The following is a 15870-nucleotide window of genomic DNA, read 5'->3' on the forward strand; positions in this document are numbered from 1 at the left end:
TTTCCAGTTCATCGTCAATATTCAGAAGAAAGTCTCTGTCCAAGTCAGAAGTAAAACTTTAATTCTCATCCATAGTAACCTAAGCAACGTACTGTGACGTCACCCATAGGTTTATGAGCTGCTGTTTTTAAGCCCCAAGTATCGCATTTTAACCTTCACTGTTGTATTTTTTTTTTAGCCAAATTTGGCCCTAAATTGAACGAGATGATGAGGAACGAGTGATGGGTCTGACAGAGAACCTGAGGACTCTACACACCCACCTATAGTTTCTTGATGGTCTTTTTCAGCCAGATCCTCATGTATTGAGTATATATGACATATTTCATACGCCCAACACTGTCGATAAGCAATGAGATCTGGCAAGCATCTCTACAAACTCCTTTGTCAAAGAACTTTCTACTAAAACATAAGCAATGCTCCTTTAATATAAGTATTTAAAAGGGAGGACCAGGGAAGAATGGGGTGTTTTTTAATTAGATCAGTGGTTGACATGTTGTGCCTTAAACAGCAGTGGTCATGGAGGAAGAAGCTTCTTCATAGTGCTGTAGTTCAGCAGCCTGGGGGACGACTGGCTGCTTTGATGCTCTGATCACCGGGACGCTGCTTCTCACCTTCTGGTTCAAAACCTGCGGAGAAGAAAAAGACAAGAAACGAGGTTGTTAAGGGTGATGGCTTCTGACTCTTTGTGGTTTGATTGAGAGCAACAGCAAACTCGGATGTGACATAAGTTGCTTTAAAAAATGGAGATGAGTCCATCATGAAAAGCAGATGAAAGGAGTCTTTGGTGATGCGGACCAAGAATGAAAAATGTCAGAGAGGAAAACGACTTAAAGAAAGGTAGAAAATGGAGGGGAGGGGATGAAGGAGGGCCGGGACGGTTGTTGTTATTGTGTTTGATGTAGTGCTTGACAAGAGAGAGAGTTTAGAAATCCGTGTGTAGTATGAGGCAGGGGAAGAGAGGGTTCATTTAAATGCATGCTCACTCAGGGCCCATACAGAGTGGGTGTCTGCTGAGAATTCATCATGGCCTCACTGATAAAGCCTCAGCCTCTTAGCAAGGGAAGAAGAGAGACAGATCACTCTCTTGAGGTGAGATTGCCTTGTGGATGGACACTTGTTATGTAGAAATACACAACACTGACGGATATTACCATGGCACTTTCGGACTGGTTAGTCATCCCTCCATCCTCCATCCATACCTGCATCCATCTATTCTGCCATCTCCCCTGGTTGAGTATGAAGTGGTCTCCGGGTACTATAAGCTGCAGCCTGCTTCAAAATCCAAGCCTCTCAACAACGAGAACAAAAGTTTTCAAAGAAATGTATCCACTTTTAAAGCATCCAAGTAGAGTTACGAAGGATCTGTTCAAACATAATTAGACATTTAGGGTGTGTTTGCAGTCAGCACGCAGTCACTATATTTGGGTCAGCTTGAGCCTGAAGTCCAGTAAATTTGATAAGTGTGAACGTTGCATTCCGTTCCTGGTCGTTTTGGACTTTGGGTCCAAATTTGGCGTAATCAGGTTCAGTGTGTGTCAGTATGAAACTAGCTGTACCAAAATCAGGTATTAGTGTTATGAAGTTTTTGTGTAAGTTCAATAAGAAAGATCTCCAACCTCGAGTCATGGTTCAACTCCACCTTTGTGAAATAATCCTGCTGTGCTACCTTCTGATGCTTTCGCTTTTCCACGCTGTCAAATCACTCAATCTTGTCGCCACCATATTTGCCGAATGATCTCTGCCCTCGTTTCTGAGCCAATCAGTTTCTAATCCCTGTTCTTTAAATATCATTGTGATTCTGTCATTCTGCCTTTCAGACCTCCTGATGCGCAACCCTCCTCCTCCCCATCTCCACCTGATACGTCTGGAATCTCCACCGAAGTTCCCATCAGTCATCTCCGATCGCCTCTCCCCAACCGGTCGAGGCAGATGACCGCTCACCTCTGAGCCTGGTTCTGCCTGACATTTCTTCCTGTTGAAAGGGAGTTTTTTCCTCCCAGCTGTTGCTCATGTGAGATTTGTTGGGTTCCTTAAGTGCCTTTATATATCTAATGTTATTATTTGGTGCTACATTAACACAAATTTCCAAATCCATATACTCCCGTCTAGGCTCCGGGGGGTCCTGTCCTATCTCCTACAGCCATCTGGGACATCGCTCTACGAAGAGACCTCTCATCATCAGAGTCTAACCACCAAAACGTATAAGTCGAACTATCAATATTTCAATAAATCGTTTTGCACTCCTAATGACCTCTCCTCCAACTGCTGTTGGAGACATAACGTCAGCGTTTACCCGACTGTCTGTCACGTTTTACATGTATAGCCTAACATAAAAAAAAAGTACTTCTCTGTACTGCCTGTTTCCTCAGAAACCTGCATATGCGTGCAGATCTCAACACTTCCTTGCGTGATAGATGAAGGTTTAAGACAGGCGAGAGTGTGTCGAGTGTCCTCCTTGACTGCACGTTCAAAGCAGAAACAGCAGCAATGTGAAGTAGTTCTCTATTATAAAGTTAGCTGTGGGAACTGTATCAATAGGATTTGTCACAGCATTTGTTCACTGCGTATACAACTGTGGATGATGACGTACTCGGGTACACTAATTTGATGTAAATGCTGGCCAGCAGGGGAGTTAGGAGGAAGGAGGGGCGATCAAGCTTGGTCAGATTAATCGTAAGTAATAAGGAAAACAGACACACCTATCGATTAAGATAAGCAACTGGTAAAAACCTGTTGCTCCCAATATGCTACATGTAGCATTTTAACAAAAATATATATAATTCCAATTTTAATTCTGAGACCTACAGATGCCTAATTTCATTAAAAAAAATAAAATAATAATAATAATAAAAAACTTGATTTTTAGAGCACGTTTCTAAACTTGAGTTACAAAGTGCCTCACATAAAATAAGTAATTAATACAAAACAACCTGTGAATTCAAACAAGCCTTAACATCCAACAACACAATGATCGTATAGAACAACCATGAAACAAATAAAAACACTTACAACTGTAAAAGTGGATGAGTATAATCAACTACAATTTAAATCTACATTCAATAATTTTAAATGCTATTTTGGCACAGAACAAGAAACAGCAACAGATCACTGACAAACTGTATTATTTCAATAAATCTGGGCAAAGACAGACACAGGGTTACATTACCATTAAATATTTGTTTCTATTCCTATGTCCATTATTCACTCTGTTTTTATCTCTCGTCATCAACTCCCAAGAGAAATATCTGTCTTTAGCTGCTGAATGCTCTGCTATGCTTAACAGCTTGTCACTAACTTTGTCTCTCTGTTGCTTTGTGCTGGTCAGGGAGTGTTCAGTTGGCTTTCAGAGCTTTTTTTTTTGTTCCTGTTGAAAACTTAAAACAGGGCTGATGAGAAAAAAAACTTTGAAGCCCTGTTCAGACCAAACACGAAGCGAATTACTCCTTCGGAGAGACAACATACAAAGTCAATGCAAACACACGAATGTCCGCGAATTCATGCTGGGCGATGCGAAAGGAAGCGAATTTGCATCCGCGCAAGTTGAAAAGCGCAAACATTCGCTTCACATTTGGTCTTAACACAACATAACAGAGAGCCAAAAGATGCAGAAATGCTCACTACAGAGCTGGAGGACACCGTGGACCGTTAGCATGAAGCCTGCCACATCTACCTGCCTCGACACGATGTTTTACATCGTGTGCCAACAGCTTCTGTGGCAAATCTGCTTGATGACGTTCTCGCTTAAAAAGGAAGTTACTTTATGGGACAAAAGAGATGTTTTCTGGCTCAGCTGGGGCCACACATATTGAGCTTCTGGCAATATCAGATGCAAATGAGGGCCTAATGAAAGATGCCAAAAGAACACAGGCTGTCTCAACAGCTCAAATGTTACTGTTGACAGTTCACTAAACCACTACAGTTTATATTTATTTAAATAAACACTATATAAATTCAAAAGGTATTTTTAAAGAGTTACAGCATTGTTCTTTTTGTATCGTATTCAGGTAACGTATGAACATAAACATACATACACAGACAGAGGAAGTTCTCTGCTCTCACACTCAGGGAACATTCATGTGGAGCAACATAATTTAATGACATCATTCAGCTTTGGGGAACAATTAGATCTTCAAACACAGACAGGAGAACAATGGGACAGTCAAAAGGACCGTACAGTAGTTAAACAATGGCTTGAAATGGCAGCAAAATTCAACATTTAAATTTTCTACGGAGTTTCTTTCTCACAGCATCTATTCAACATTTTAACGGTCATCGTGTCATGAAATGTATCAAAGTATGTCAGATTAAAATTTAGGTGATTATATCGAGGAGGTTCAGCTTGATTTATTTGCCTGATTTGCATTATTGTTGGTTATAACTACATCCATTGTTTAGATTTTCTGATTTATTTATTAATTGTAAGTTCATGGTGAATGTTTGTGATATTTGACTTGGGCAGAATTAGTTTGTTAGAATGACCGGCAGCAGCTGGATTTAAAACAGGAGGCTTGGGGAGGCATGATGAGCTGCAGACCAGTCAGCAGTCACCCGTAATGAACACATTGTAAAAAATGATAAACAAATAAAATCTCTGTGGACCACAGGTGGCACGAGGTCCTAGCAGCAGCTTTTTATTAAAACAGCGTCACACATGACATTGAAGGCCATCATCTGAATCTGAATTTGAAAAAAAAAAAAGCTTCACCCCCCCTCCTCCCAGAACCTTTAATGGTGTTCAGGCTCATTGGGGACTCTTTTGGCCTGAACACCTTGGAAAGGCAACACAACAGCAGTGGTAAGAAACTTAGTAAGATATTACACTCACTAAACATTACACAAACCTTTATCTAGATGTCAATCTTTCAGTTAATAAAGTCATCGGGGATTGCACAATTAAAAATTGTATTTTCTATCAGCACAACTAAACTTGCCAACCCAGTGTGGCTTCTTCCACAGACTAGGTCTTTGTCAGCGCTGAAGTCAACAAAGCACTCACTGATTTAAAAAAAAAAAAAAAAAAAAAAAAAAAAAAAAAAAAAATAGCAAACCACCATCATTCAACTCTGCATTTGTGCCATTATTTCCCCTTACAATGCTCGTCAATTACCAAAGTGCAATTCTGTTTTGTTGCCCTTACTTGTTTGAGTAATTTAAAGGACTTTCATTACAGTTTGTGAGTAAAATTCTTTGCAAGACAGGACTGAAGCACAAGGTGCCTGCGACACAGTTGTTATATAACGCAGGTGCCGCTGAGGTCGTCTTTACGCTGAGTCAGCAAGCTGCGCTATTTCTTGTTTGCTTCCTCTGGCAATTAGCTTTTGAACCTCTGTCGTGTCCTTGGACAGAACAGTCCTACCTACATGCAGCTTCCACTCTGGAGAACGCCCTTAATGCTTATCGCCATGAAAATTCACAACCAGAACAACTCTCTCCCTTTCCTGTTTCTCTCCACCTTTTTGTCTCACACACACACACACACACACACACACACACACACACACACACACACACACACACACACACACACACACACACACACACACACACACACACACACACACACACACACACACACAAATAAGTCCAAACTAATTCAAAGGCAATCTTCCATCTGCTTCCACTTCAATGTCCTGAAAAGTTATATGTTTTTATACCTTTTTTTTTTTCCTCAGTGCTAATGCGATAGACGGAAAAACTTTTTTTTTTTTTTTTTTTTTGAGTGCAAGGGGTTTTGGGGGCTGGCATGGCTGCGGCGGCGGTGGTGAAGTAGGCAGCAATTAGCGTGGCGCTAATGAACTCCCTCTCATTATCAGTGAATCAACAGGCCTGTGCTAATTACGGTTAGCAGGACAGACTCCTCTCTCCCACTGCGACGGGCTTCAAGGTCCCTCCGGAGCTGCAGCACACCGGATGGTCTGCCAGCAGCCACAGGTGCAAAGCACTCACTGCCAACGTTAAAAACAGAACATTACACATGCACACACAAACACGGGGCCTGACGAACACATGCATGCAGGGACCAATATTCTCCTCCTCGTGTTGTGGTCATCGCTTGCAGATGGCACCACCACACAGCCTTTTTTTACACATTTGTTAGTGCTGTTAGTCCTTTAACACTCGATGCACACGACACAAACATTTGGCTGAAGCTGTTGAAGGAACTGACCTGTAGTCTATTACTAACATTGATGCTACCATTTTTTATTATGATTACAACATGTTGTCCTACTTTGAGATTGTTCCGATGGTAAAATTAACATTGATTATACTTATATACTTTATTATTACTTATATACTTATAAGGTTCGTAGGGGGTTGGCTCCTGAATATGTACAGTAGCTGACCTCCTGACCCCCTACGAGCCTAAATGCAACCTGAAATCCTTTGGTGGGTCATTTCTGGTCATACATCAAACAAATCTTAAAACTGAAGGTGAACTGAACCTTTTCTGTTTGGACCCCTCAGTTGTGGACTGACCTACCAGAGAAGATCAGGGACGCTAACACGCTGTCCTCCTTAAAGTCACTTTTAAAAACACACTATTTAGACTTCCTTCTGCTCGTTGATATTACTTTTATCGATTTCCTGTCTATTTTTATTTTCTTGTTGTATTTTTATCATTATATTTCATTAACTGTTGCCTATTGTGTCTTAATTGTACGTAAAGGGCTTTGTAATTTGTTTCTGAAAAGCGCTTTGAATGTAAAGTTACTATTTTACTCACTAATCTGATAGTTGCGATAACACCGCTAACAGACGTCAAAGGGAGAAACACAAGATCTCTGAAGATTAGAAGGTTTACAGCTGCATTCATATTTTTATATTGTCAATGGATTAAATGATGTGCTTTGTGCAAAGTATTGCGTCTCGTGATGAACCCACAGAAAATGATCACCCAACTCTGTAGTTCTCTGGTCGTCAGAGCATCTTAAAAGGTAATTCAGTCGAAAAGCACTCATCAACCATGTTTCCAGCAGCAGCAGGATAAAGATACGGTATGCTACCTGCTCAGCACTACCTGCTTCTCCAGAACTGGCAGGTTTTAAGTCTGACCAAAGTTGTGTCAAGTCCAATTGAACCGAAGTGTCAATCCAGCAGGTCATTGTCCAGAGAATGTACAGTGAGCAAATTGGGGGTGTTAATGACACCTCCTGCATGCTCTCTCCAGGTGTCACCCCTCATTACATGGAGTTTTTCCATTTCCAGTAAAACATGTCCGACATGAACAATCTCCCGTTATGTTGTACATGTGAGAATGGCAACAATATCTAGACCCAATTCTCTGAACAGTTTCCACAGTTCATATTTAAAAATGACTCAAATTAGCAACTTGAGCATTGGTTTCCTTCAGGAGTCTGTGAAGACCAAAACAGAGCCAGAGGAAGACTACATATGTCAATCATGTTTGTCAGGTGGACAGAAAAAACCCTCCAAATCAGTGATGGACTTGATGCATGTTGCTGGAAAAGGCCAATGTTTGCTGACGTGTGCTACATCTATAGAGGAAAATGGCTTACACATCTTGAACAATGACGGGTACATGGTTGTAGCGAGGATCAAAAAAACAAATAGAATACCAGCGCTCTCAGGACAACAAACTTGCAGACGATGGCTTATAGCTGAGACGTGTCTTTTTCTCACAATAAGTTTAAGGTTTTTGTTCTGTGAGTGCCACTGGTCTTTTCTTGCCATAACATCTGTAAGGTAATAGTGTATTCAAAATTGTGATTTCAGACCCCCCCAAAAAAAACACAAAACCCATTTAATTCTACTTTAGACAAACTCCAAAAACTTCTTGGTCAATTTTAATGTTGTATTTGCTGTAACTGTTTGAGCCCACTGGTTTCCAATGCAGTTTCATCTGCATTTCAATTTCAAAACAATGTGGTTTAGATAATCCAAATAAACTTGTTTTTTTACACCCTGACTTCTAGTCTGAAGTCCTGAATCCAATTAGTTTTTCCCCCATTAGACATCTTTACAGAGACATTGTTTGCTCACGTCTGTGCAATGTAGACATACAGGATGATTTCAATAGAAACCGAGTCCAAAACCTCAAAAATAAACCCAGCCTGTGGTAATCTGTGCAAGTCCTGCTCCGAGTTGTGTACCTTGTTTTTGTTAAGCTGCGTATTACCACAAAATCTGTCATCTATCTCACAACAACCACCCAACATTCCCCTGCTCTGCAAACAAGTGTTTTACAATAGACACAGCAAGATCCATTAATCAAATGCCACTTGTAAGCCAGCAGCGGCCCTCGCCTATCAAACACTCTAAATACTTATGAAACGCACAAGTTCCAACTCCATTGATAAAGGCACTAAAGGCTTTTCAGTGAGTCACTGAGGCGAACAAACACCAAAAAGACTTTTGGTGTCAGCCCACAGCATGAGCCATACGATGGGACCTGGGCATGTAAAATAGACCCCCCTCCCTCTCATTTTCCATCCATAACTTAAGCAGAGATCAGTGGCTAACACTCTTAATCCCAAGGGGGTGCTTTCTGAGCTGTAATTTAAAAATAGCGTTTTAATAACACACCACTGCTACAGTACATTAATCTCAGAATTAATTATCTACCCCACCCCCAGCCTATTTGCTTGAAAGAGGCTCTTTGCTGCATTTCTTGTGTTTTAGTTCTATTTATTCCACGAATGAGCGGATAAAGAGATGCATGTGGAGTGTCTTGTGTAGAGTGCAGTAATTATGCAGTTGCCAGTATATTACCAGGATGTATGTGAAAACCGGCGAGTGAATTAGAGCTGCAGGGTGTCATCGGCGTAAATGGTCAGTAAGGTGTGATGTTCTTAAATGGCTCGGTGTAAGATTGTGCACCATAAACAAGAAACAATTCAATTAAGAAGTGCATTAAAGAAAAACGTGAGCATAATCTAAAGATATTGTGGCAAACAGATGCGGCGTTCGCGTTCGTTTTCATTTTTATGCAAGAAAATGTTTTTAATCAAACGTCACTCGTAGCGATAGAAAGTCAATTCCAAAGAGAAATTAAAGAGCATAATGTGACTGCGAGCCAGGCCTAAAGGCACCGCAAATATTCAAAAACAATATTAAACTGCAATAAATAAAATATGAACCTTCTTGGGCAATATAGCATTCAAGTGTCAGGGGACGTGGGCACTTAATGCAAGTTAATGAAACACAAGAACCACATTTAAAGGCACGGCAATCACTGAGCGTTTGTCAGAAAGGTGATGTTCGCGTTGCTGAGCCCTCTGGCATAAGTTGCAGGCTGACAAGAGATCAAGTTGAACGCTGACAGTGATTATTAGTATATAAGCTTGGCATGTTAATAAAAAAAAAAAAAGAAGACAATTCTCCCTCCTTCCCCCACCCTCCTCTGATTGACTGACTGACTGACCTCTATTGTCATAGCTCCACGGCTGACAGTGATCTCCACACATACATCATTTTGTATGTTCTCGGCTGAACGTACGCGAACTCTGCATGAGGCAGGTGCCCCCGGGTCTGTGTATCACAGATAACCTTTACAAGGAGGTGCAGTTCACGCCTCCCAGCCCCCGCGCCTTCCCGCTATCGCATCAAAGGATCTGGATGTGGTTAAATTCAGACACTGGAGAGACAGTCGGGGGCTGGCATGCATGATTGATGTCGAGTTTGTAACATTAGGTATCATAAGGTGTAATATAGAAGATAGTGTGAAGTGTGAGATTGCGATTGAGCGTGTTGAGGGAAATAGGAAAGTGTTTGACAGCTCTCAGCGTTTTATGATTTCCTGCTGGTCTTTTTCTGCTCTGGGTATCTGACCATAGCTATAAAAACTAGGACCTGCTATTAATTTGTGTTATGCAATGTGGCAACCCAGACTCCCTCTGTATCTCTGTCTGCCTCACTTTCTCATCTGGCTGTGTTTTGCTTCCCCGGCCCTTTAAGAAATCCCTCACTCTCACACAGATTCTCTTTCAGAGTTTTAATGTTTCAATTAACGTTTGATTGAGTTATGAAATATACAAGTCTTGGAACCAAACCACGAAAAAAAAAATGACATACATTTCTGTTGTTTGTGACATGACTCTACTCAGATTTCTGTGTCTCCTACATGACATCCGATTAATTTTGTTTATATCGAGGCAGGTGGTTGTCAGTAAAAGTCATTTCGTCAATCAATTTTTTTTTTCGGACTGACTATTTTTCAAATGAAAAAAATAAGTTGCTAATTTTGTCAGTGCTCTTTCTAGACACTGCAGGTTTAATTGCTAATTGTTAACTGGGAATGAATGCATTTGCATATTAATTAGTTAGCCCATTTGCATTTTTAATTTGCTGCCTTCAAAGGGGGTGAGATAAAAGGTCGCACAATTCTGAATAATTTAAATAATTTATGCTCCATTGGTGAAAAGAAGCTGAACAGAAGTGTTCTGCGGATATTAACCCCTGAGAGCTTTTACCGAATAAAGCACTCCAAAAATTGTTTTAACAAATCTAATTAAACGGAAAAAGGTCTGAACACACAACCACCCAGAGCACCAGGAGCTAGAGTGTGTCCTCGGGAACAAAAAACGCTCAGGAGAGAGTGATGGAGGGCGTATGGATATGGAGGACGAGACTTCCAGCCCTCTATCCGGATATGAAGGCCTCTCGTAGTCTTTTCATCATTCAGATTGATCAAATACCCCTACAGGAATGCTGATGGAGTCAGTGCTTGGTAATAGTAATTCTCTCTGAAGTTAAGCTGCTCTTTGCAATATGACATACTCTCCATAAGCAATCAAAGAGATGCATGTACTGTGGTGGATCCTTGAAAGTTAGCCGAGACTAATTTGAACTGCACGTCCAAGTTGTCATTTTAATGAATGGAAACCATTAGCACGAGCATATTTATCACATCATCACAAGGAAGCAACAACAGATAGACAGTTTGTGCAGCCATATCTTACTTGTTTTAACTTTAACCTTAACTTTCTTCTCCTCTTCTAACTACTCAAGTGTCCATTTAAAAAAAAAAAAAATCCTTTCCATTTTTGGGTGCAAGAAGCTGATATTTTCACTCCCTCTTCTTCAACCAGGTCTCGACTGCATTGTGAGACTGTCTCCTCTCCTTTGTCCCAGTGATCTTAATTACAGGCCCTGGGCCCTGAGCAGAGAAGCCCATTTAAATCAGAACACATCCAGCTTCCATTATGGGCTTGGCATTTGGTCTTTGTGCCCATGCTCTTAAATTACATGCTGCCAATCCTAGTGGGCACGGGCAAGATGAGGAGCGGAGGATGGGTGAGAGATGAGGTGAAAGGGGGATGAGAGAAAGGAGAGAGGGAGAGCGGAGGGGGCCACAGGCTGCACTTGTAGACAGCTAGCTCACCCCTCCCTCTCTTCTTCTGCCCTCTTTATCACCAGATAACTTATGTAAAGTAGCAGATGAAACCCATTCCCATTCACGTCGGCCTGATTGTCAGAATAAGCTTGCATTCCTTTGAAAAGTGATTGACCGCCTGAAAGGGTACAAATTAGGGGCCTGTTCGTCTTTTCTTCTCCGGTCGTGGGGTTTATTTGCGGCAGATTCACCCAGGCCCAAAATTAAGTGAACTCAGGCAGGGATGAATGGGAGAGCTCTGATTGAATAATTGATTTCCTTTGTGTGGCCTGTGTTTAAGAGGGATAACTAGACATCTTTTGGAGTGTAATGATTGTAATTACTGCGATGACTGGTCATGTCAAATATGACACAGGAAAGGACTGTTATTAACCTTTATTCTCCACATAGAAAAAAAACCGTACCCAATATCGTATTGTCTTTTCTGTCTGCATATGGGTTTCACCTACGGCGGAGGCATGGCTGCTGTAGGTTGAATGCATGGATGAACTCATTCCCTGTCTTCTTCTTCTGTCCCATGGAAGGTAGATGGGTAATTGACTGTGCAGTCAGAGTCACTGGTGTGTCAATGACTCACACAGCCAGTGAGCCTTGGGGTAACTCTCAAAGTGCGATGCATTACGGCTCCAGAATTTAAGTGTAAAAGAAAGGACTTATAGCCATGTTCATGATATCTGTCAGATTCACATATGCCTTGACCTCTCAAGCAGTGCGGCCTGAAATGGGCTTTAATGCACCCCACGCATTTGAGGGTCTCAGCGAAACAGGCATTCATCACACAGTGATCAGACACAGTCTGCTGAAGTTACTGGACATGCGGTCCATATGAATCAGAGCTATTGTCTGGCCTAAGTAATGCAGTCGAGAGCTTCAATTTATAAGCTGCATACACAGACACCTCCAGTTAAGCAAAGCTCTGATACAAACACTCTCCAAATTGTCCTCTACAACTCTATATATATATTGAGGCTGTCAAAGTTTAATTTTGTCAAGAAAGCAAACTGCGTGATTTAATATTAGGCAATTCTTTTCATTTATTTGTTAATTGATTTTTGTTTGGCCACCTGCAGGCAGCATTTCAAACTGTAAACACAAAATTGTCATCTTATGAGGTTGTTTGTTCCATCAAATACGGCCCACAGAACGGTTTGCTTAGGTTTATGCACAAAAATCTTTTGGGTAGAGCAAGGGAACGATAATGCTTTTAATTCAAATGATGATTTGACAGTTTTGTGCATTAATTGTACTGCTTTCTCAAAGTTATGTATACTTTGTCATTATGGCAATTGTAAACGCGGTTTAAAAAAAAAATTGTTCTGATTCTGCTGCTAGCAAACAAGCAGTGTTCTGCATCAACGTCATCCACCCAACCTGCCACCTCCTTATCGTTAAAACTCACATCGTCTGAACTGCGACTCTCCTGGATGCCAGATTGTCATGATTTATACTTTAACTCTTAACAAACTGCTTGCACAAAAGACCTTTGAGATCGTTTTTTAGAAGTGGACAGTTACTGACTCACACCCAGCACACAGAGTACCACTTGCATTCATTTGCAGGCATGTATCTGGCATGTTTTTATTGGGTTACAGTTGTTTTAGAATTTTTATTTTTTTTAATTTTTTTTATGTAAACAGAAGTCCGTTAAAGAAGGTTGATGAAAACCCTGAGACTGAATCAAACAGTAATGTTGCCTGAAACCAAAACAATGAGCTAAAAGATGCTAAAATACCCTGAGCAGTACTGCAGACTTGGATGACTTCTTGCAAATTATCCATAGTCAATAGATATTGTGTCACTGCAGCTTTAAATTTGAGAGTAAAAGGGAAAACCCACTTGAAAATATAAATGACCTGCTATTTCAATCAAATTGGCCAGCCCAGGTTTTATTTGAAAATATGTATAAGTCTCTCCTGAACAGCAGAGATACAATATTACAGTGACGGTGTTAAACTGAGACCAGGCCTGGAGCTGCTCCATAGATGGTGAATAATTGAACAACTGCAAGGCCACTTTGACAGCCCCAGCGGTGATTTTACTGGAACATGCAGGCAATTTATGATTCTGTTCAAAATGACCTGGATAACACAGTTCTCACAAGTCTTACAAAGTGCAGGACTCATGGGAAACTTTACAGTAGCTGTGGTAGGTTTAAACAGTTTTTCTATAACTGTAGCATGTTGAAACAGCTGGTCCGGATACTTTATCTGACAACAGCTAACTCTTCCCACTCCTCTCCACAACAGAGCCCTCCAGCTCCGGGCTAAACTTTAGAGAGACATTAGAGTTGCTTGTTTCTAACCTGTCACCAGAAACCTCAGGCCTAATTGCCCTTCAGTTGAACTTCTGTAGTCTGTGCTGCCAGCCTTGCCAGCTGTGGAGACAACTGAAAAACTTCATTTGCAACTTCATTTGAAGCCTTTAATTAGGTACCACAAGCAGTTGTACAGGGGGGATGTGACCATTGAGCGTCACACAGATGGCACCAGGGAAACACTTTGCACACGACCCAAGTGAACCTTTTCATATTAATATACAGCTAAAATAGTTTATATTGAAGAAATAAAAATAATATTTTTCAGGCAGGCTTGTGGTGTGGCTTTAGGGACATGAGTGTCAATAGCTGTAGGTTGGTCCGTTCACTACTTTACAGTTCAGTAGGAGGTGTGTGTGTCAACAGCTATTAGTTTGATGACTTTGGTGTCCCCTGACTTTTATCTTGGCTCTCACCAGTTCAGCATTATAGTTTGTCCGGTACTTTGGCTTATTAGTCCATTTCTGTTAAGCTAATAGTATGATTGTCAACCTTAGCCCTGCCTTGTCCTCACACCCTGAATAGTTTTTAATGAGATCCTGGAGGTAATAAACCATCACTTGTTTGTATCAGTCTGAAACTGTTTTCAAGCAGCTGTTTTTAAAGGTTGTTTGTCAAACTACTGTACAAAAGAAAAGCAGGTTACACTGCTTTAAGAATTTGACCTTTCAATTAACAAATGGTGTCAATTAATATTTAACTTTTATTCCAATTGAATAATCATCTCAAAGGTGAGATTTAATGAAAAAAAAAAAAAACCTTAAGAAAAACAGAAATCCTAAATTGATGTGTAAATATAATCAGAAATGCCGAGAGAAAAAAAAAAAAAAAAAAAAAAAGCTTTTTCTTCTCCCATGAGTCTCTAAATGAAGACACAAATTTAGTCTGGAGTTGGTTGCGACTGTGCCATCCTGCTATTTGTGTTCCTTAATGACTTTCTAATTCCTCATCAGTGGGTAGCTAGCCTCCACAGCAGGCAGACAGAGAGCAGTGGCAGGGTGCCATCCAGGAACAGGTGCTCTTCCATGTTGTGCTTATGGTGTCCGTAGGCCTCAATTACATCCTTTAGGTGGCTTTTAAATTGGGAGCATTTCCGACGGTTCAGTGCTCTGCTCCGAGCTCAACTTTTTCTTCTTACATATTTGAGTGGTTAACTTTGAGTCTGCACGCTGGTTCATTTGCTGCTAACTTGGCTAACTTTGGTTTTAACTTGGTGGGAAAGTTATCCGATTACATTAACAGAGAGCAGAGAAGGAATGAAGTGTTACCAATGAACAGACTACAAACCAGTGGACAGAAATACAGGTACCCAACATCAGGTTTGTGCTTCAGTGGAGTTTAAGATTTTACAGGTATTGTTAATTAAACATGGTACAATTATTTTGGGCCATAGTTGCGGGAATAAACATCACCTCATGTTGGTGGGTGTTTCATTGTTTGAGCTGTGAAAGAGAATTGCACAAGTAAATAGATTATTAAAGGTCTGAATAATGGAGTTAAGACTAAATGTAGCACTATGTTATGAATAATGTCTGTTTGTTGTTCCAGGGTTTCTCTCCAACATTGTTGGAAATCATTACTGTTTACAAAAACAGAACATTTAAGATCATTTTCACCCAAAAAAGAAAATTAGCAGTAGTTTACACCTGTCAGTCAGAACTAAGTCACTTTTTTTTCTTTTTTAATTAACCTATCTCCATTTTGTTATCAAGTACATTTACACCTGAACATCAGGACAAACTGTTGTGTTAGGAGGGGAATATAAAGGTGCTTATTCATAATAATCTTCAAACACATCTCTGAATGGAGCTTTGCAGCAGACCACACCTGCAGTAAATCAACATTACCATTTTGATCTCTCAACGAATGTAATTTTGCACAATTTGCTGATTTAGCATTCCTGCTGTAGGCAATTTTTTTTTTGTTGCTAAATTGATGGATTGGGATTAATTTAGATCTCCGTTGGTTCATATACCTGTGGCAGGCTGAGATGCAAAGCCTGATAGAGAGGGTTTTTAGGAGGACAGCTTTTTTTTTTTTTTTTACATACAATTGTCAATATTTCATGGACCTTTGTTTCTGTTTATGGTAACATCTTTGTTACCATAATCCTGCAGACAATTGTCCCAACAATTTAGATAAATCACCAGAAATACTCCCATTATTGTACCTGCAATTGTGTCTAGTATTAACACCCCTGTCT

General features: G+C 40.5%; 1 protein-coding gene across 1 annotated transcript in view; it reads right to left on the bottom strand.

Annotated features, from left to right (window-relative positions):
- Positions 1-500: 500 nt before the first annotated feature.
- LOC138623502 (poly(A) polymerase type 3-like) overlaps positions 501-15870 on the bottom strand; it is a 28224-nt gene continuing 12854 nt past the window's right edge. The window contains exon 17 of the mRNA XM_069703054.1: positions 501-626. Within this exon, the coding sequence (XP_069559155.1) occupies positions 501-626 (126 nt within the window). The remainder of the gene's footprint in view (positions 627-15870) is intronic.

This window comes from Brachyistius frenatus, unplaced genomic scaffold (assembly GCF_029030835.1).
Source record: "Brachyistius frenatus isolate BFR_SWC_R1_liver_20210118 unplaced genomic scaffold, ASM2903083v1 Contig_44, whole genome shotgun sequence".
In the NCBI taxonomy this organism is placed as follows: domain Eukaryota; kingdom Metazoa; phylum Chordata; class Actinopteri; family Embiotocidae; genus Brachyistius; species Brachyistius frenatus.